This window comes from Rhinoderma darwinii, chromosome 3 (genome assembly GCF_050947455.1).
Source record: "Rhinoderma darwinii isolate aRhiDar2 chromosome 3, aRhiDar2.hap1, whole genome shotgun sequence".
Taxonomy (NCBI): Eukaryota; Metazoa; Chordata; class Amphibia; order Anura; family Rhinodermatidae; genus Rhinoderma; species Rhinoderma darwinii.
The window spans coordinates 177,316,711-177,340,068 of record NC_134689.1 but is presented as its reverse complement, the minus strand read 5'-3'; the positions used below and the strand labels follow the sequence as shown (position 1 = coordinate 177,340,068).

Below are 23,358 nucleotides of genomic sequence, written 5' to 3'. Positions count from 1 at the left end.
GATCCGTAACCATCCGTAACTTATCTGTATATATGTGTATAAGGGTGTCCGTAAATACGGTCCGTATTGCATCCGTATTTGATCTGTATATATGGATCCGTAAAAAAAGAGGGAGGCTGCAAATGATGTCACCAAGATGTTGCACAGCAATGCTTCCGTAAATACGGACGATGTATGGATGCATATCCGTAGCCATCCGTATTTACGGAAGCGGCCATAGGCTTCAGTGGGAGAGTCCGTGCCATAATTACAGAGAATAATAGGACAGGTTATTTAATTTTTTCAGCATGGACACCCATCCATAAAAATACTAAAAGGTGTCTGTGGCCAATAGAAGTGAATGGGTCCGTAATTACACATGAAATATACGGTCGTGTGCATAGAGACTTAGACAAGACAGACGGACTATCAGCTCAAGGAAGAATACGTTTACAGCTGCCCGTAGAAGTCTATAGAGAGAGGGAGGAGGGAGCAGAGGCAGAGAGACACGGAAACTGCTACAGCTTCCTAGTAAGTGTTAGATCTCTCCCCATTGCTGGATTCATAGCTACTGTACACTGCTCATATATTAGAAACTTAGAAAAAGAAGTCAAACACTATAAATATAGAAAAATATCAATTTTATTACACTCCTATAAAAACTACAGAGGATCTAAAAACGAAATCTGTATATGGACCACATTCATGGTAACAATAGCACCACACTGGTTACAAAACATTAAGTGCTTATATTCATGATGCAAAATATATACTGTTAAGGGATAGGCATTGCCGCAGCGAAATATACACACATATTAGCCACAAAACACATGTTACATATCTAATTTACTGAGTAAATAACCTCTCTAAAGATTCATAGGGGTAGATGATCGGTATGTGACAAAGGTATAATCATAGACAAAGGGGGTGTAGCCCAGAGGAAGTTATAAGAAGGTCAGTAACCTAATGGACTAGTGTGTACAGAATGTCCATTATAAAAGTGGAAAAATAAAGATGAATTGTCAAAAACAATGCCTTACCCATAAATATAAGGTGTAGTCAAATGGCCCAAATAGTGAGGTAGCGCCCGACACGCGTTTCGCCAGTACAGCTTTCTCAAGGGGTGCAAAGTAGTGGACAGGAGTGATCAGATGGTGTACTTACGACGAATAAGGAAACTGGTTAGACAGCACATGCGCATGATTTTGCTGATAGCGCGAGAGCACCGCCATCGGTCGTCATGAATCTACTGCGCATGCGCAGCTCCCAGGACGCATCACTAGGGAGATGATGCAGGTGCAGAGCGCTCCTACTGATAACCGGTGAACGGAGCCAGCGCCTCACATCACTGCTCATGCGCAACCCCAGTACAAATTCATAATGTAAGTATATCATAGGGATGATATGTGGAATAGAGGTAATGATCAATGTAAAGTTATATAAAACGGCCATATCTAGAACCATTCCCATAAGTCTATAACAACAATGGTCAGTGAAAACAAAATATATAGAAGCAAAGTGATTCTGCTGTGAAAAACACATATAAGGTGAAAAAAGTATGAAAATACATATAAGCAACGTGACTAAATATGCTTCTCACAGTGGTGAAAATAAAAACAAATGAATATAGAAATTTGTGAAGTGAATAAGGCGAAAAATAAATTGCAACAAAAATAAAAAAACTGTGTTAGGGCTTATTCAGACGAACGTGATATACGTCCGTGCAATGCGCGTGTTAGTCAATGGGGCCGTTCAGACAGTCCGTGAGTTTCACGCAGCGTGCGTCCGCTGTCTAAAACTCACGACATGTCATATATTTGTGCGTTTTTCGCACATCACGCACCCATTGAAGTCAAAGGGTGTGTGAAAATCACGCGCACCACATGGAAGCACTTCCGTGTGACGCTTGGGATTCGCGCAACAGCAGTAAAAACTATGAATGTAAACAGAAAAGCACCACGTGCTTTTCTGTTTACAAACCTACAAACAGAGTGTCATAATGATGGCGGCTGTGCGAATATCACGCAGCCACGCATCATACGCTGCTGACACACGGAGCTGTTATGTACCTTTTGCACGCGCAAAATGGCACCATTTTTGCGCGTGCAAAACCCACACACTCGTGTGAATCAGCCCTTACGGTGCATAAAAGCACAGGAAACAAAAAACAATGAAAAGAAAAATGTTAAGACCATGATGACACATTCATAGACTAAATCGGAAATGGGAAATATATATAGTCACAGTCAGTTACATCACATAAATAACTAACAATCCACTGTATCAATCAATATATTTCACTTTATGATGTCTGGGGGAACTAGAGTTTTTTTTTAGGTTCATTAGATGTTTTGTTCACAAGATGTCCAGAAGTCCACAATAGTGGCATAATGTCATATACACCAAAAAGATCAGAAGGTCATGATATCTAAAGTCCAAATCTGAGCATAAACAAAAACAGGGCATTAATAAAAAATTAAAGTAGTGAATACATACTAATTAACAACGACAAATTAAAAAAAGCAGAGAAAATTTACAGGAAAGTAGCAAAACTCAGTTTTTCATTAAGACCCAACGGGGTCATAGTACCAAGGATCGTTATCCACCTACGGTCCTTTTGGGCCAATAGAGTCTTCGCATCTCGTCCTCTGACACCACAGTGTACTCTGTCTATCTCCCAAGCATTGAAGGCCTTTGGGTTTTCAATAAAGTTAAGTCCTTGATCTCTTTCACAGCAGTGATGTCCCTCACGTGTTCTCGGATTCTCAATTGTCTCGATGTTAGGCCCACATATACTTTAGTGCAACCACATGTTGCATAGTAAATCACATGGGTGGTATTGCACGATACGTACTGCAAGATCTTAAAGTTTCGTCCATCACTCACAGATTCAAAGGAGGTAGCCCGTATTATATTTGCACATGCCGCACAGTCACCACATGGGTAGCAGCCATGGATTGGGCCCCTTGTTGAAAAGGGGCTTATTTGTTTGGGTACATAGTGACTCCTTACTAGTATATCTTTGAGGTTTTTACTCCACCTAGCTTTCATTTGTGTGTTTTCTGGTAAAGTAGTCACTAAGGTCGATTCCATTTGTAGAATAGACCAATGTTTTTTCAATATGGACCGCATAGATTGCCATTGATTGTTAAATGTTGAAATAAATCGAATAGTGTTCTTATCCTTCTTTGTTCTTAACTCCTAAGGGATGTAGTAGATGTTTACGTTCAGTGGTTTTTGCACGTCTATATTCCTGTTTGATGCACCTACGACTATACCCCCTCTCCTGGAATCTTTCCTCTAATTCCCTGGATTGGTTCTCAATTCCTCAGAATGAGGCGGATCTGTTCAGCAGAAACCAAATTTTTCTTGCGATTTTTATTTTTCGCCTTAATCACTTTTCATAATGATGGTAAATGTTCTATATGGTACTGTCACACATTAACATATGTTTGTTATTATATTGTAAAATTTCTATATTCATTTGTTTTTATTTTCACCACTGTGAGAAGCATATTTAGTCACGTTGCTTATATGTATTTTCAAACTTTTTTCACCTTATATGTGTTTTTCACAGCAGAATCACTTCGCTTCTATGTATTTTGTTTTCACTGACCACTGTTGCTATAGACGTACTGTAATAGTTCTAGATATGGCCGTTTCATATAACTTTACATTGATCATTACCTGTATTCCACGTATCATCTCCATGATGTACTTACGTTATGGATTTGTACTGGGGTTGTGCATGAGCAGTGATGTGAGGCGCTGGCTCCGTTCACCGGTCATCAGTAGGAGCGCTCTGCTTCATCCCCCGAGTGACGCATCCTGTTAGCTGTGCATGTGCAGTAGAGTCATGACAACCGATGGTGGTGCTTTCGCGCTCCCAGCAAAATCGCGCGCATGCACCGCCTGACTAGTTTCCTTATTCGTCGTAAGTACCCCATCTGATCACTCCTGTCCACTACTTAAACTGGGCATCAACACATTATTTGCACCCCTGGCGAAACGCGTGTTGGGCGCTACCTCACTATTTGGGCCACTTGACTACACCTTATATTTATGGGTAAGACATTGTCTTTGACAATTCATCTTTCTTTTTCAACTTTTTTAATGGACATTCTGTACACACTAGTCCATTAAGTTACTGACCTTCTTATAACTTCCTCTGGGCTACACCCCCTGTGTCCATGATTATACCTTTGTCACATACTGATCATCTACCCCTATGAATCTTTAGAGTGGTTATTTACTCAGTAAATTGGATATGTAACATGTTCTTTGTGGCTAATATGTGTGTATCTTTAGCTGCGGCAATGCCTATCCCTTAACATGATATATTTTGCATCATGAATATAAGGACTTAAGGTTTTGTAACCAGTGTAGTGCTACTGTTACCATGAATGTGGTCCATATACAAAGTTTGTATTTAGATCCTCCGTAGTTTTTATGAGTATAATAAAATTTATATTTTTGTAATATTTATAGTGTTTGACTCCTTTTTCTCCGTGTCTAATATATGATATTCTTGGAGTCTCTATTCTTGTACTCTTTTCTGAACTTGTGGAGGTGGTTAACTCTATGTCAGTATCACCTAGCCAGTAACCTGTCCTGTGAGACTTATGTTAAGTAATGTACACTGCCCATTAGTGTTGTGTAATGCCCTCCATGCTTCTGCTGTTTCTATATATGTGATAGAGATAGGAGAGCAGGATTTTCCTCTAGTCTGTGGGCAGTGTGCATACAATTAATATTGTGGAATATCCAGAGCTTTCCCAGTGCTTCATTGAGAATGGAATGGCCAGACCCGTATATGTGCAGATCTTACTAGGGAGATCATTCCTTTTTTATTTAATTTGTCATTAAAAAATTAAAACAAATCCAGAACAGGCAACATTGTTAAATTCACTATAAAAAAAAAAAAAAAAGATTAGGGATTTCCCAAACATCATTGGGATCAGTGGAAAAGCCAAAAAAAAAACAGCACCTCATGGTGTAGAAAACCTTGTTATAGTGAAAAGTGACAATAAAGGAGATAAGAAGTACTCTCACCTTGTTGAGTTGTGCAAAATACAGGCACAACTCTGGTAGGGCACTCATGGTAGGTATCAGTTTGCAGCTACATTCCAGCCGGTGAGTTTACAGGACAATACGCTATATCAATGGATAATATTGGAAAAATGGAAAGTCCAATAGCGCTACTGCTCATCAGAAACAAGATACATGTACATTTTTAGGTATTAATGGTAACGCATTTCAACGCTGGACAGGCATCTTCGTCAGACCAAATCATACAACAGATAATACAGCAATCATTTAAAAAATAAAGTGCCAAAAACAATGGTTATGATGACGTCATATGTGGCTTGGGTATAAGTCAATCGAAACATAGTTGAGTCCCACAAAAAAATAAAACTTTACAGCAAATGCCGTAAGGATACAATACTGCATCAATATGTCAGACACATTTAACAAATATGTTGGTTAAACCATTAATACATTGCAGATACATAAGTATTAAAAGCAATCTTGTGGAACTAGCGTGATGTTTAAAAGAGGATCGCATACTGTGTCAGTACAATAAGAAGCTCTGTATGTTTATTGCTGTAAACACAATCGTAGAAGGGCCCTGGGCGGGGGGACTGGTGAATATAAAGTGTACATAAATAACTTAGATACTGATTTTATAAATACTTACCGAGCCAAACTGACGTCCGGAGGCTCGGTAGTGGACCTCTCTTGCATGTACCCATAGGGACAAAACGCTAAGTCGTGGCTACGGATGTCAGGCCGGGGCAAACTAATGCAAGTTGAGATGCTGGAATTGTAAGTGTAGGTCATGAATGTGGATATATTAGGGGATAGTACCACGGCTGTTGTGGTGATACCCACATATCGAACGTCAGAGATATGAACATATAAATCAGAAATGAATCATAAAATCATTTCTTTGCGTTAAGATAAAGAAACCGGAATAAGCAGTATAAAACCTAAAACCTTCAGCTGCTGTCATTGCTAGATGGATTCAGATATAAAACATGAATTCCTTATTTTTGTATTTGATTTGATTTATGGTGGTACATCTAAATTGGATCTTGGAATTAGCGGAAGAGATCCATTCTCTCTTAGGCCCCATTCACACGAACGTGTTTTTGCGGCCGCAATTCCCCCGAAAATCCACGGGAGAATTGCGGCCCCATTCATTTCTATGGGGCCATGCACACGACCGTAGTTTTTGCGGGATTGAATACAAAGGCGGCGGCCATGTGCATATCCCGCAATTTGCGAGCGGCCTGCGGCTGACAGTCCGCAGCCGGCCGACCCGAAAATCACGGCCGTGCACACGGCTAGGGTCGTGTGCATGAGGCCTTACATTTTGCTTCCTATGTTATTATAATTTTCTCCTGTTTACAAAATCAATATGTTTCTGTTACTTTGAAGCCACATTACAACCACACAGACAATTCCATTTACATTGATGTTACATCAAGCGTTTGTTCTTTTTCTTGTGCAAAAAATAAAATAAAAACAACACCGGAAAATGGCAAGTGTGAACTTGGTCTAAGAATGACTGCAATAATTTACTGTATGGTATGAGAAGAATATAACCTCAGTTTAACCTCATATACAAATGAGATTGTCTTTTCCTTCTTTTTATGGTAGTACTAAAAATTCTAGCTGTTCATTTTCTCCAGTGAATTAAACCCGTTCTTTTACAGGTGAACACAAATTGCATTTTATCCCAGCCTTAATTGGTCCATTTTTAGAGGTAACATTGATACCCCAACCTGACTTGCGGAATGTAATGATCCCTATTTTTCATGACATGATGGATTGGGAGCAAAGAAGAAGTGGCAACTTTAAACAGGTACTTGATCTATTTAGTAAATAAGACTTATTACACCTATAATAGTAATTTCATTACAAAGGTTATTCTGCAATGCCATTTTCTAGACCTTTCAAACACAACAGGCCAATGTACAATTTGTGGTAAATAGGAGGGAATCCTAGAATATATATAATTCATTAAAGGGTATCTGCAGCCCTTTTGAGGCCTCAAAATAGTTGACAAAGCGATATAGGGGAGGTGGAGGGCATTGTAAACATACCTTTTGTCTTGGTCATGTAAGTAGCATGACCTTGAAAATGTTAAATTTCCCCGGGGCCGCGATAACAAGGGTGACTAAGGTGGGCACTTAATTTACAAGTGCTCCTGCACTGTGTGCTGCGCTGCCTCTAGAGTAACGGCTCCAGCGGTCTTCTGATTGGCTTCGAGAGCCATCACTCAGAGCAGAGAGTGGCACTTGTGACCATAGCATCGGGTGAATCAAACGTCGTTTTTTCGGTCATCAAACTTTTATAACCAAGATAAAAGGTATGTTTACAATGCACTCCACTTCACCTATATCACTCTATTCAGCAGTTTTGAAGACTCAAAACTGCTGACAGGTTCCCTTTAACAGCATCAATGGAAAAGCTACTGAGCCACAAAGGTTTCGGTGGTACTAGGCCCCTGTGCATGGTAGGCCTATTAGATTCCCCTCCTGTAAAGACTGTTCAGGACTGGCCTCAGCAGGACATGAAGAGCTAGATAACCAACTGGCTAGCCTAACCTCTGGATTCTCTCAAGAAACCATGCTAGAAAAGTTTATTCTTTATTATCTAGTTTTACATAGAAAAGTTCTTAGACACTGCAGAACACAGATTGAGGGTCCCACAGACCTTTGGAAGGTGTTTATTCAAGTATTCTTTTGTATTTGACTCATCTGTAAATATTAGTGTGTGTGTGAGTGTGTGTGTATCTACTGTATGTATATATATATATATATATATATATATATATATATATATTTTATGGATATATATGAAAATAGATATATATATATATATATATATATATATATATATATATATACACACACACATACAGTTTTATGCAAATCTTTTGGCACGCCTTGTCAAATAACATGTTCATTGAGGTTACAATACCCTTTGCAGGGAATAAACCTTATTATTATTTAGGTGCTAAAGTGCAGGTATCCTGTCTGTTAATACTTTGTAGCACTCCTTTTGTCAGAAATCACAGCCACCAAATGTTTCATGCAGCCAACTAACTATCGACATAACCATGGCCGGTCCATTCCGTGGTTTAACAGCAATATATTGTAATACAATCATCTACAAAAATATTGCATACTTCTGCACTATAACCATTTAAGTTTTATAGCTGGAGGTTAACTTTAAAGTGATACTCTGGGGAAAAGCTAAAAATACAGAGTGGGGGTGCCAATCACAGCCTCAATTCCTCACTTACATGGTCGCTGATTTAGGGATCCACAGGTGTCTTTTGGCAGAATGCTTCTGTATGCGTGTGGAGAGACATTCTCTATGCAGATTCCAGGGCAGGTCATGATAAACACTGTCTGGGTCTTAAGCGTATAGGCAGGCTGCAGGAGTGGCCTTCCAGAAGACCGCATTCGAGCTTCCGATCAGCGGGTAACCGTGCGGCGCGGGTGCCTCCATTTTGGACAATAGCTGTATTTTCAGCTTTGTTTGGAGTATCACTTTAACCATTATTAGTGAACAATTCAGTATGTTTTATAGATTTTCTTTGTGTTATTTTGCTTGTTAGACTGTAATGGTATTTTAGTGGTCAGAGACTTGTATACCTTACTAGTATCAGTTTCAAACATTTTATTGAACAAGAGATATAATTTTGGATCAAAAGTAGCCTGTATTCATTTAGGGCAAACAATTTTGACACTCCAGTACGTTTTCCTATTTTCCAGCTCAGAGGTTTTCTAAGTGTTCCAAGTACTTTTGCAGCTCCCACTCGATTTTTCTCCTGCTGTCTGAAACCATTTCTTTACACCCACCATCATGCTGCTCCATAGGAACATCGATTTGAAACATTGTTTAACGCACACAAAATAAATGACTTTGATTTCTATGCTGGAGCAATGCTGTTAACCCTTGTACTGATATCCTTTACTCGATAGTTATAGGAGCAAAAGCTTCGAGTCTGCAAAGGAAGTAACTCTGCACGTTAAAAATAAGTGGTATTTGCACATTCAGGTTATGCCTCCTTAATTGTTAAATCATTAACATTTTAAGGAGCTGCATATGGATCCCAAGTATTACTTTTTTATTTATTTATTTATTTTTAGATTTATTCTCATAGTTTGTCTTTTCCATGAATAAATGCATGAGAAGTATAAATGTGCAATACGTATATTTGTTTACAATTTTTACTCAGAGTGAATGTCTAAAATCATTGCATGACAAAAGTGATAAACTAAGAATGTAAGGAACTTTTAGCATTTTTCTAAAGCAGTGCTTCTCAAACTGCCAGGTTGGCCTCACTGGTAAAGGCATCCTCCAGTTGTTGGTGATGTACCGCTGCTGAGGCTGTTTTGAGTGATCACAAGCTTCACGGTCTTCTTTTCTGGGTTAGCTACATAACTGACTCCTTTTGTACTTATTTGTATGTTCTGCTTGGTTCAGGAAGATAATAAGGTAATTTTAAAATATTTTCGCATTTACTACGACCATTGGGGAGGCCCAGATATCAATATGTCCTCGCTGGTGAGGCCCTAGTTGAAAAAGATGGAGAAGCCCTGCCCTAAATTATTTGTGAGAATCAAGATATTTCCTGGATTTAACGTGGATTCCTGGCCGGTAACCGATGCCGATTGGCAAAATAGCACATCGATCGGTGCTCGTTTAACTCCATTTACATGGAGCGTTGTTCATAATTTATGGGGCTGAACGAATGTTAACACGATCGTTCATTCCCATACATTTGCATTTTGTTGGCAACACGTTCCCAATTGACATGGGGAGATAAGTTGCCAACAGGCAACCATTTTGGGCCACATAAAAGATGTGATTAGCCGTTAAACTAGCGATGGATGTTTGTACGAGAGCTCGTTTGCCCGATCATTGGACCATCTAAAAGGGTTTTTACATGGAGGAGAATCATATGACATAACATCAGAGCAATTGCTCTGGTAATGTAAGTGTAGCAGAGGCAATTTTTTTTATTTCCTGGACTGTAATGCAAAATTTGTAACAGGGCTTCTACCTACCATTTGCCATTTATAATATCGGTGTCTTTTTAAGTGGCAGAGGGGATTTTGGGCTCCCTAAAGCACAAGGGCAACTGCTGCCTCTTAACTCGCCTGGTCACCGTATAGCTATGCCCCTGGGCAATAGTATTATAATACCATATAGAATTAAATCCTAGATTTGTGGACGTCAAACTGGTTGTACTTCGGTATAAATTGATGCAATTCAGTTCTAGACAGACTGCTTTGCCAATAAACTTTTTAGTGGTAGCCTCTCACCCAAAAAATATTTAAGCAGGCATCAGTATAATGTAATATTTGTAAAACAAAGCCGTCAAAGAGGATTTCCACCCAAATCGTAAAAATGTTCATATATTAGAAATAAGTTTGATTTTTGTTTAGTTGTATCAGCTATTTTAGTAAAAGTGACAATAGTACAGCCATATTGTTTGTTACTTTTAAATTATTTTCTCAGAAACTGAATGGAAAACTGTCTGTTGATTATTAATAGAATAGGCTGAGATGACACCAACATGGCTGCTCTTCTTGTTGTCACTTTTGCAAAATAACTGCTTTGACAAATCGGTAAAATCTCCGTAAGTAAAATAAAAATAATTCCCAAACTTTGGCTACTGTTCTGATTTACTAGAGTATGGCCACATTTGCATATTGGGTGAAAATCCTCTTTAAAGATTGGCAAAATGACCATGTAACCTCAACCTTTTGTGACCTAGTGCATTCATTTACAGTTTGTAATAGTGCAGTGCCTGTGGAGTGTTTTTTGTGTATTTTTCTATTTTTTTTTCTTTTTAAATACCTGTCGTGTCATTGCATCTATATGCTTAAAATGTCTCTCACCCATTAAATAATGCTTAAAGAGGATGGGTCACTAGTTTATTACTTCCCTATCTCCTAACTAATCTAATAGGCACTATGATGCTGATAACTACAGTGTCATATTTTTTTTTCAAAAACATTTATTATTTGCAAAGTTGTGTGCAGTTTTCTAAATATGCTAATTTGGCTCAAGTTGCCAAATAGGAGGTTACTCTTTCTTTTCACTCTGGGTGGTGTAATGTTTTCTGTATGATGCTGTCCAATCGTCATACAGCTTCTCCCCCCTTCCTTGCCCAGCAACACAGTGTGAGCATATAGCTTCCATTCCTGACTGTGTATTCAACTGGTGATACCTGCGGTTGTTTCACAATTGCTATCCTGATGTCATATGAAAGATTAGAATCTCATCTTTCATATGCCACCAGAACCGCTGTTCTAGGTCATCCGCAGCTGGAGATATGGCTATTTGAAGTGATCCCCCTTCCTTCCAGCCTCAGTCTCTCACACTGTGTGAAGCAGCTTCATGCTGATAGGACAGCGTCAGAGACTGTGAGGCAGCTCCACCTCTGGAGAATCGCTGGTGTTGACGCCCACTTGTCTAATATAGCCTAATTTGCATATTTAGAAAAAAACGCATAACTTTTAAAATAATAAACTTTTTGGGACACAATTTTCACTAGCGTTATCAGTGTGACAGCGCCTATTAAATTAGCTAGAAGATAGGGCATTACTAAACTAGTGACAGATCCTCTTTAATACAGTTTTAGGCTTCCTTCACACACACTTTTTGTGTGGCTTTTTTGTGCCCAAAAACCGCATTGAGAAAAACTCAAGTACTAATAGTGTGTTTTACTACCTGCTTTCTTTTGGGTGAAGTTTTTCACATTGCTAATCATGTTATTCAAGGATCATGTAATGCAAACATTCCTCTGAAAAACGTCATGAGAAAACACAACACACATTAACACTTGAGTTATTTTAAAGAGGCAAAAAAAACAAACCTCTGGAGGTCTATGGGAGAAAAATGACACTAAATTCTTGATAAAAAGCCAAAGCCAGCCCTGTTGCGAAAACGCCACTGACCCAAAAAACGCACAACAAGAGAGGAAAAAACGCCACCAGAAACCGCAATGTTTGTAATTGATTCTATATGGACTCCCAGCTAACATCTTGCCACAACATTTTATTGCCGTGAAAAAATACCAGGAAAAGAAAAAACTTTTTAAGCCACCCTTTGGGATGTGTGAATTCTGAAGCATCTAACACCATTCTATGGCATTTTAATATATTAAATATTTTATTAGAATATAGTTTTAAAAAGGTTTGAAAAACAAACTCTTTAAGAAATACGTGTTGCTTATATCTTATGGTCAAGATATTTACTGTTATTTTATAGCACTGATTTAGTCAAAGTTATTGTCACATGATTTTATATAATATGAAATGTACTGGTAGATTCTTAAACATTTTGCATTAAGCAGAAATTACCATTTGGAGTAAGGCCTCATTCACACTTCTGTATTTTATCAATATTTTGCATCAATTTTTTCAACTCTAAACCACGAGTAGAGCCTACAAACAGAAAAAATGTACTGGAAACATTTGTACTTCTCTTTTTGCATTCACTCCTGATTTGGGCTTAAAAAAAACCCAGATGCAAAATACTGATCAAATACAGAATTGTGAATGAGGCCTTTGTCTGTGATAGGATGTGTGAAGATGCCGCACTCAGTTTCTTTAAAACATAGCAATATTGGTTTAGCCCAGCTGCAGTGTAAAGTTCAAAGTTCCCACATCCGTTTCCTAGATAAGTCACACTCCATATTGACTCGAAGTATGGCCCCTAATACGGTCCATGGATTCTGATACCCAATGGAAGAAGCTGCCTGAATTTAGAGTTTTGCTCTGCAGCTGGTCCGGACCATATGTTTTCTGTATTCTGTGTTGAAGAACCATAACAAAAGCTTAAGGGAAGACATTGTTGACTTATCTCTGTTTGCCTGCAAATGTTCTATGCAACTGCAGGTAAACTTTCATTATGCTTGCACTTGTTATTTGAAAGGAAATTATATGTATATAACTAGTGCAAGTTCCAACATTAAAGGAGATTTCCAGCCCCTAAAAATTGATGACCTATCCTCCTGATAGGCCATCAATAGCTGATTGGCTGGGGTCCCGGGAGTCGGACCCTCAGCGATCAGCTATTGATGATCTATACTGAGGATAGGCTATCAATTTTTAGGGAGGGGAAAACCCCTTTAAAGTAAATGTATTTTAAGGCCATGTGATATGTTGTCTAAAATAAGGTCACAAAGGGCATCACTTATTAGCAAAATAAGGCAATATGAATGTGCTGGAATGTACATTGCATGAGATGAAGCCCCGCAGGGAAAGGCGATCTAGTGTTAGCTGCACTCCTTTTTGTTAGAATCCATATATAGCTAGCTGCCTTAGCATCAGCATCAGTTCATGCTACTCAGCTTGTAGTGTAAAGTCACATTGCTCCATGACAATTCGTACTGAGAACGTTCTCGTGGAATGGTGACCGCTTATCACGGGTGACAATATGACCTATGACAACTCGATGCTGAATTTTGATTAACAGAGCACACAGCGTGCACTAAGCCCTGAAGGAATACTGGCACAGTAAAACAAAGAACCTTTTATGTTTGTCTTTGAGGTTGAAGCAAAGCTAATTGATAAACTGGATAGCCTAATGTCTGAAGGAAGAGGTGACGAAACATACCGGGAGCTCTTCAACAGTATGTAAGTAATATATGATACATACACATGTCAATACCATCTATGGATTTGTGACTAGAGTATTTAGGACTTTAACATTTTTACCATCTGCTGGGTACAGTAGTAGTTCATTAATGAAAGAGAGGGAGCTACTGGATGACTGTGTGGGTGGTGAGTTCTAGGGAAGGTATAAAAAATAATAAGGTAACTGACAGATGCTATATTAAATGTGTTGGTTAAATAGCCAAGAAAAATGTTGTTTGTCATCAGTGAAGCTTGTGTGTTACTAATGATTTGTTGTTTTTAGTACTGTCAGTGCTGCGTGTGTGTGCATATATATATATATATATATATATATATATATATAGAGATATATATCTATATATATATATATATATAGAGATATATAGAGATATATATCTATATATATATAGAGAGATATATATCTATATATATATAGAGAGATATATATCTATATATATAGAGAGATATATATATATATATATATATATAGAGATATATATATTTATAGATAGATATATATATTTATAGATATATATATATATATGGATATTATAATTCAAAAACAATATTGCTTTTCCTGTTGCCACAGAAGTGTTTGTGTAAGCATATGGACGGATATATCTTCTGCTATTTCTGTATAGGTACCTGCTTGTGTTTATGTACCTGCTATGGGTGAACTGTAATGTAGATATGATATATATATTATACCAAACACTTAGGGCTTAATCTATGTTTTATAAAATATCTTTAATATTTGACCCAACAGCATTAAACTTTACTACCTTATTTGAGTGACCTGGTTTTAGAATTCATGTATTACTGTAGACATTGTTTCCAGTACAGCACAGAGGATATGATATCGCAACCATGTGAAAATGTAATGTAGGTTTCTTATTTGTTTACATATTTTTATATGCTAAATTGTAACAATATGAGAGGCTGCTCCAGGTTAAATCCCTTATCGGTGTCATGACTGAACTAGTGCACCCTTTGATGTCTATTTCGGAAAAAAATATATTTTTGTTATGTAGGCAGCCATTGGCAGTGGCAAATTTAGTGCAGCTGCCACCTGTGCCAAATTGTAGTACAGTAGAAACAGATCTTGTCTTTGTAGTAAGTTGGCAACACTAGTTGATCACTTAGTCCTGTACATTTTAATATGGGTAGCAGACATAGGCATCAATGGCTGAGTTATTTACAGGGAACGTTATTTGAACCTGAGAATAACATCAGAAGCATTCTCTGGGTTTTTCTGTTATACAATGTTCACTCCCCTTGGCATGCATTTGTGTTATTTGAGTGACCGGTTTATGTGAAAGTATTATAATGCAGCATGAGAGTGTAGTCACACGCAGAAGATTTTCTTGCAGAATTTTCTGCAACTGAACATAAGTTCTATTCATCTGAATGGGGTTGTTTTTGCAACCGGTGCATGGATTTCTGCGAGTTCCATTCAGATGAATGGAGCTGATCTTCTTCAGTTGCAGAAATTTCTGCCGCGAGTGACTGCACCCTTATTCAGGATGTACTGATATACCAGTCAGGGTATGTTCACATGATTAACAAAATACGTCTGAAAATACGGAGGTGTTTTCAAGGGAAAACAGCTCCTGATTTTCAGACGTTTTTTTAGCAACTCGCGTTTTTCGCGGTGATTTCGCAGTATTTTTTACGGCCGTTTTTGGAGCTATTTTCATTGGAGTCTATGAGAAAACTGCTCCAAAAACGTCCCAAGAAGTGTCCTGCACTTCTTTTGACGAGCCGTCATTTTACGTGCCGTATTTTGACAGCGACGCGTAAAATGACAGTTCGTCTGCACAGATGTTTGCCGACGTATTGGAGCCGTCTTTTCAGGCGTAAAACGCCTCCATTACGTCTGAAAAGAGGTCGGTGCACATACCCTTACTGTGGTAAAACCCTGTTTAATCCTGACTGCTAAATGTTAGTGTTTCTCTATTCTTTTATAGCAGTTAAAACATAAATATTTGTAACTGTAATAATTGTTGGTGTTACTTTCCATAGATAAACTGTAAGTAAACCATCAGATGTACTTATAATAAATGTTTTTTGTAGAGAAGAGTAGCACAGGTAGGTTACAACTGCATTGACTACCATGGGGACGAATCTCTATACAGCAGATGTTCTAGGTGTATAGGGGACGTTAATACATAATAATTTATCATCTACAAAGTATAGAGAATATATATCAAAAACACATGCAATATTTTTTCTATATGTTCTAGATTTTGTCCTTTTTACTCGTACTTATGAGTTAAGAAGTGTTTTGGTTCTTGTGTTCTGGTTGTTCGAGATACATCTGGATCATTGTGGTTACATTATAATTCCTGAAGGGTAGTACAGTTTTAATAGAGAGGAAACTATGTTACACACTTGTGAGAAGTTCCTACACCATTCAGCCAAACAGTGCAGTCAAACAGCTCTGACCCGTCAAGGTATGGACTCTACAAGGCCTCTGAAGGTGTCCTATGGTATCTGGCACCTAGACATTAGCAAGAGCATTACCTATCGACCATATTCCGTTGGTGAACGATTGGCTAAGCATATTCAGTTGCTGAAAAGATAATGACAAACTCGTCTTTTTACATGAATAGCCCTTTAATTTACACAAAATATTCAGGACTTGTATTTATTGTAAGACCTCTCAATCTAGAAATGGTCAAGCTTTAGTGTTTCTCCAACAAAACGCCCCCTCTCTGTTCTGTCCCAATCTACCTAAAATAATTTTTTCACATTGTAATCCTATTTATCATTTTTATTGTTATCTGTTTTTTTTTTGTATATGATTTCATTGACTTCTATCATTACAGAAACAAAACTTTTAGTGACGTTTTAGTTTGCATATTTAACATATGGCAGTAGAAAATAAAGAAAATACAACCAGTATCTAAGTATTGTCTCTGTAACACTTCATGTATAGATTTTTAAAAAGTTGTATCATCTTATTTATTTTCACTTATTGGTGCCTTTTCTACTGTACTGTTCACATAGAAAGATAAAGGCAAAATCAATAAATAACACCAAAAGTACACACTAAACTGTTAAGATTTTTATTTATTGTTAAGTAAAAACATATAGCCAATGTCTAATATGTAATGATGTCTGCTCATGTTTGTATACAGGGTTGTCTGCCTATGAGAGGCCTAACGCCAGTTGGTTCTATTACCCTTGCTACTGGGTGGTGAGAACAGATGTTAGCACAAAAAGGGGTGGGGATTTGGCTCAAGGGACCTGCAAATGCATGGGTCCTGGGTGGCAAAATCCAGTGTTATAACAATATAATCACATACAATATATTTTTCCACATATAGCTTCATGAGTTGGGCCCATACTGAACCAAACAGTCTAGCTCTTTTTTTTCATGTTACAAAAAAAATTCTGCCGAACGAGAAAAAAGGCTTTAATAAAAAATTCTTATCCGCCCTGGAACCTGAAAAAGCCCAGTTTTCACCTAATATACATAAACTTATATCCATAGAAATTTGTAATTGAGACATGTCTTGCAATGCAGATTTAATACCCCCCCCCTAAGCTTTGAGCACCTCCAAAACATGTGAATCATGTCTGCGCCTGTGTTGTTAGATCTCAGGAATTTTTCTTCCTTTTTATTTCCAAAGTGCATTAAGTTCTTAACGGGTGTAGTAAGCCACATATACCGCTGTGAAGTTACTTTACTGTTTCAGTCGTTTTTATTGCGTTTTCAATATAAAATAACATGTACGAAGGTACAAAAGATTAGTACATTTTACTACAGTATAAGCAATCCAACTTAGTTTGACAATTAAAGTGTGTAAGAGAAATAAAATATATAAAGTAATAAGAACAAGAAACCAAGGGTGTTGTAGAGTACCTTATGCCATCTGTCTTGAGCTATCGCTACCATTTTCTATATCTATTCACCCATAATTCTTCTACATTGTGTTTTATCAAGGCATTATATAGACTTGCCATTTTTCCATTTTGTTAGATTTACTGTCACAAAATTCAGAAGATTCCACTCTAAACCCCTCTAGTGCACATTGTGCAGTTATAGCGTTCCTTATCTATAAATTATATTAAGTCTTTATTTTTATGTTCAAACTCTTCCCTTATCTATGAATTTTTAAAAATTCCCATGCCATTAACAAATTGAGTGATAAAATAGCAAATCTTTTTTACGCCCAAATAGCTCACCATTAAGCGCTGTAAAGTGTCCCTATTTGTAACCCCCAATTTTTTTTATACATTTTTATTGCTCCACCCTCTCTTACATGGTTGATGGATCCCTTCATTTTTTATTTGTGCTTTTTGTGTGAACATTGCTTTTTAAAATTTTAGCTTGAAAAAAAAAAAAAAAAGGACACCTGTTTTTTTTTCCAGTAAAGTCTATGGCATTCATTAAGACCCGCTAGAATCTATTATACTTTCTGTTTTGATCCATCAAAAGGGATCTTTTAAGAATCAGAAGCCTTTTTCACTAATGGAAGTAGAACCATGACTGTTTAACTGAACACCACACTAAAGAAGTATCTGTCTGTCACATGGAGCAAAATGGTGACTCTGCAGGGTTAATAAGTCATAAATGGATTTTTTCTGTTTATTACCCTGCTACTATTTTCTTAGACAGAGAAAGATAATCATAGGTGACAAGCTTTTTTTCTCCACTTCTCAGACAGGCACAGGGAGAGGTAAAGCATTAAAAGGCCCCTTCCAAACAACTCTCCACATCTCGGTTTTAGGGACACCTGGGAGTATGACACGTGTACAGAGATATAGCAGCATTTACAGCCCCACCATAATAGTCAGGTTTTTCTCTAGTTTTAACTCTAGTGCGCTAACAATTCTCTTGCTATAAGGCAATGTTCAGGATTTACAATAGGCAAATCCTCAGTGGATTTAAAAGACTCCGTTGCAGAAATCTGAGACTGACGCATTATTCTGCATAGATTTTTTTTCCCACTGCACGTGAATGGTTTAGAAAATACCCATTGCATTGGATGCGGAATTCAGCCTATTTGATGCGGATTAAGGAGCGGAGTTTGCGCCTAAATCCTCATCATATCCTGAGTGTTTGAACATGGATTTACTGGTTTTCTTTCTATAATACTGCATTATAAAAATTCATATACATAATATTAATTTTGTTTATTTTTGTTCACGATGAAAAGCTAGAAATCTGGAGTCCATTATGAGAACTGAGGCACGTTTCATTAGATAAAATATTGATCAAGTTGCTCCAAGTTCAGCTAGCTGGAAGGCAATGTAGAGCATATCTGGAATTAATATTTATTGATCAGTGTATTTAAAGTCTGTGGAGATATAGAATGGACTATAGAGGATATACTATAATTATTTATGTAATTGGAGCTGTAGATACTGTACACTTTATAGGCAGGATGTACTGCTGTGCTTTAGCTTTTTCATCCAATGTCGGTTTGCTTGCGTTATAATAATAATAATAATAATTTGTATTTAAATAGCGCCAACATATTCCGCAGCACTTTACAGCTCAGGGGGTACATTGTACAGACAAAACCAGACATTACATATTAACCAAACTAATTTACAATTCAAACAAGAGGAGTGAGGACCCTGCTCCCAAGAGCTTACAATCTATGTGTTATGAAAGTGGTGGTTACCACTATCAGAGATGTCATTACATAACTCTTCAATAAATAAAAGGTTGGTATATATAGTCATCATAGTCAACAAATTAAATGAGCCATTTGTAAATACAGTTAATGGAAAAGTTATAATTGATGTGTTCGTTTGAATACACACAGTAGAATTCAGCCTTTTGTCCGGCATCGAACGGACTTGATTGATATCAGATCATCAAAGAATTACCTGATGGTCATAAAAAATATATAAAGGATTGAGAACCTTCAGGTAAACAGCGCCAAGCTAAAATGTGAACACAAATTCATGGGAATTTCCTTATTGGTTATTACATGCCGGATTCTAGGAATTTCACTGTACCTATTAAGCATGTTCATGGTATAAAAAAACATTTTTGCCTTTGTTTTCTGGTTAAATATTTCAAGACGTATAGTTCTCTTAATATCTAACACATGGCTTGTTTAATATTTGTGGATAATCTGAAAATTATTTTTATCAATGCTTCCTGGATTAGAATTCCTTTGTTTGGGCCTTATCCTAGGTAAGATATTTTCACCGGGTAAACAAACTATATTCAGTACTTTACAAACAGCCTTGTATTGAAGTGTTAGCCAAAAGCGGGCTATCTTATTATAATTTGAAATCTTATGTACTGGGTCATTTAAACTAAGCTAGGCCAATATTGTCTGTCGTTTAGCTTGGCTTGTTATTTGACGGTCTGGTTGTCATGTATTTATAAACCATCATGTTCTCAACTCATGTAAAATGTCAATTACTCTAGTCATAAGAATCTTCAAGATAGGGGTCTAAAAGCTGGGGCCTGAATGTCTCCTATTTAGTGTAGATATCGCTTACAGAAACCTTTTGATTGCTCTTATCTCTCTTCAACTTCCCTAGCTCCTATTGATCTCAGTTTAGAGGTGACTACCCATGCGCGGTCATGTTCTCAGTAAAATGAGGAATGTGACACATTCACCCTCAGCATCACTGTGGGTCCCAGCTGCAGAACTTTGACCAGTGTCTTTGTATTTCCTTCTAAAATGTTAATTTTAGGAAAACCCCTAGAAGCATAAAGAAAAAAAAGAGTGTGTGAAACACTCTAAAATTAGCTTTGAAAACAATATAACATTGGATTGGTTTAATCATAATATATTGATGGTGCCCGAACTTTGCACCAGAAATAAAACATTGATAATAGTCCGGTGTTAACCAGTATTTACATTTCAAATGTACCCTGAAGATTTTCCCACAAACTTTGGAAAATAACTTCATTATGGCAACCACATGCAATTTCTAGATCACATATTTCCAAATTACGCAAGCAGCACAATGGCGGAGTTTGTAGAATTATGCCGATATTTACTATAGGAAATGTTTGCTTGTTTGTTGCCATAGTCTACTATATCAGCAATGTCCCCTTCTCACAAGAGATTCATCAGCTTAGACTTATCAATCTATTTTAATATGATTTCACTTGCATTAGAAACAGCAAATATTAGCAGCACTAATATATTCTTGTGCGATTGCTTTGTGGTTTGAGACAAAAGAGGTCTATGTAGAATATTCAAACAAGGGGTAAAACTTCTGTAACCACAAAATATTATTTTTACAGCTTATTAAAGAAAATTGAGCGGGAAACATGGAGAGAAAGTGGAGTATCTTTAATCGCCACTGTGACCAGACTCATGGAGCGGTTACTGGACTACAGGTAAGGGAAAGATTAAAATGTATTTCAAAGAAAATTATTTCATTATTTAAAGTCATCGCTATTACAGTCAAGGAAAACCCATAAAATTTATAATCTAGCAGCTAATCGGCTTGCTAGCACCAGGTGCATACACTGTGGCTTGTCGTGAGGGCTTTTTTTTGTGTGGTGGTTGTCCACATGGGCTCTTATATAATCATATTCATGAAACCGTGTGAGCCAGAAGCCATGATCCTCTAGATCGCAAAATTACAAAGTTTTCATACTTTTAGTCCTCATTAAAGTTAAACAACAATAAACGCAAAGGTTAATCTGCAGTGAACATTTTAACTTGGGGTCCGCCTACACGGCCCGACATGGGCCGTAAAAACGATCACCAATCAACGAGACTCAAGTTCGTTGATCGGCGGTCGTTTGCTCCTGTCACAAGGACAGCTATGTTACTACGATCGCTCGTCCCCATGCATTTCTGTCATGTCAGCAGGACGTCTCCCTGTTTACACAGGAAGATGTGCTACGGACAACGATAATCTTTTCTGCTGCAGGAACGATACGATCAGCCAATGAACGAGAGTTTGCTCGTTAATCGGCTGATCGTTTCCCTGTTTACACAGGGAAATTATCAGGAACGAGCGTTCTGTGAACACTCGTTTGCCCAATAAATGGCCGATGTAAAAGGGCCTTAAGAAGCTCGTTTTTTTCCATACTTATTTTCCTATATTCTATTTTGTTTACATATTGAATATATTGTATAGACCAGTGATTTGCAAATGGCGGCCCAGGAGCAACTTGTTTCCCTTTGGTGCCAACCCTGAGACCCCTAAAAAAATTTAAGGCCCAAACTATGGCCCTTTTCTGTGTGTGGGCATCATGAGCAATATTTAAAGATGTTTTATCACTACAACATTTATGTTCACAAAAACAGGGGTGCAATGTGCAGCCACCTTCCTTTAAAAGTGTACAGGTGATACGGAAACAGATGAGCATGCTTACACAGCAATTTCTGTATCTGCCATAGATTTATATGAAGGATTACCACACATACATGTGCTCGTGGCCCCCACTCCACTGCAAACTTGGGGATTGGTAGGGTGACCACCACTACAATTGACTAATGGCTCCATTTTTCATCAAAACGTTATAATCAAGATTATTGTACTTTTTGAGAGAATTCCACCTCACCAATAGCATGTTTGCATGTGTTCCTCTTCTACATATAGTAATGAGTATTCCATATAAACGACAGGTGCTTTCCGGTTGTAACAAGTTGCATGCAAGCACTAAAACGTATCCAGCTTTGTAATATACGTCCTGTTATATAGACGTGCCATAACTTTGTAATATGGACGTGCTATGAAATAGTTTGAATCCTCTAGATCTCAACTCAAATTATTAGAACATATATATTACTGAGTTTCAGTACTTTTAGTCCTCGTATGTTAAAGTCCTAGAGCCCCTTTAATAAACATAAATATGCAGTTAATATGCGGTGAATACAGAGTATTTACTTTATACCATCTATTCTTAAAGCAGTGTTTGTCCTTTTTCCAGCAATTGTGATAAAGCCTATTTGCCAAATGTTTCTTTTATTTTAGAGACTGCATGAAGATGGGAGAAGTAGATGGAAAGAAGATTGGGTGCACCGTTAGTCTATTGGTAAGAGTCTCATTGCGCTTTATGACACATCCTGCATTGGTGTCTAAATGGAGATGTTTCACATTCTGTTCTACACGTTATTTAATTTCCCATTAAAGCCAACTCAGTGGCAGTAAAGCAAATCTATTCAGAGGGTAATGATGTGAAATTAGCATTTCTTGCAGGTAAGAGAATAGCTCCGCTCATCTGGGTTGTCCTCATAACCCAGGCAATTACTAGTGAGGGCACTATTCAAAGGCTAAAGATGTTTAATATGCAAACAATATGCTTCTACAACCGAGACTCTGGGGAAAGACGTAGAAAGGAGAAGATGTGAACTTGTCTGAAATAATGAGATGCCGTTCTAGCCGTCATAGCAGCAACAGCAGGGCTTGACATCAGAGCATGGCTTGCTTTATTTAGCAATTACGGGGCATTTACCGTTAATCTTGGGGGCATTCTTTAAAGACACACTTCAGAATATTTCCATTTAATAGAAGATTTCAGATTATTCGAACTGTCCTGTATTTTCCTTTTCATTGGTTAATCTATATGTATTACATAAATGTACACAAAATTGCCTTTCTGCACTAAACTTAATTTTCGAGTTTTGTATGAATAGTGAAAATGTTACCATTATGTCTTGGTGTGTTGTTTAGCTACAGCAAAAAATAGGGGGAAAATTATAAGGCATTTTGCTGTGAAAAAAGGGGGAGACGAAGCCTCCAGCTCACCTTATGTGTAGATTTGCAC

At 37.5% G+C, this 23,358-nt stretch overlaps 1 protein-coding gene across 5 annotated transcripts in view; it reads left to right on the top strand.

Moving 5' to 3' along the window:
- The window catches only part of DOCK4 (dedicator of cytokinesis 4), a 376,034-nt gene that overhangs the window by 299,309 nt on the left and 53,367 nt on the right, over positions 1-23,358 (top strand). For 3 of the 5 annotated variants that reach the window (XM_075857082.1, XM_075857084.1, XM_075857086.1), the window contains 5 exons: positions 6,699-6,847; positions 13,564-13,649; positions 19,780-19,806; positions 20,878-20,973; positions 22,566-22,626. In XM_075857082.1, the coding sequence (XP_075713197.1) occupies positions 6,699-6,847; positions 13,564-13,649; positions 19,780-19,806; positions 20,878-20,973; positions 22,566-22,626 (419 nt within the window). The remainder of the gene's footprint in view (positions 1-6,698; positions 6,848-13,563; positions 13,650-19,779; positions 19,807-20,877; positions 20,974-22,565; positions 22,627-23,358) is intronic. The other 2 variants (XM_075857083.1, XM_075857085.1) reach the window with 1 other exon arrangement.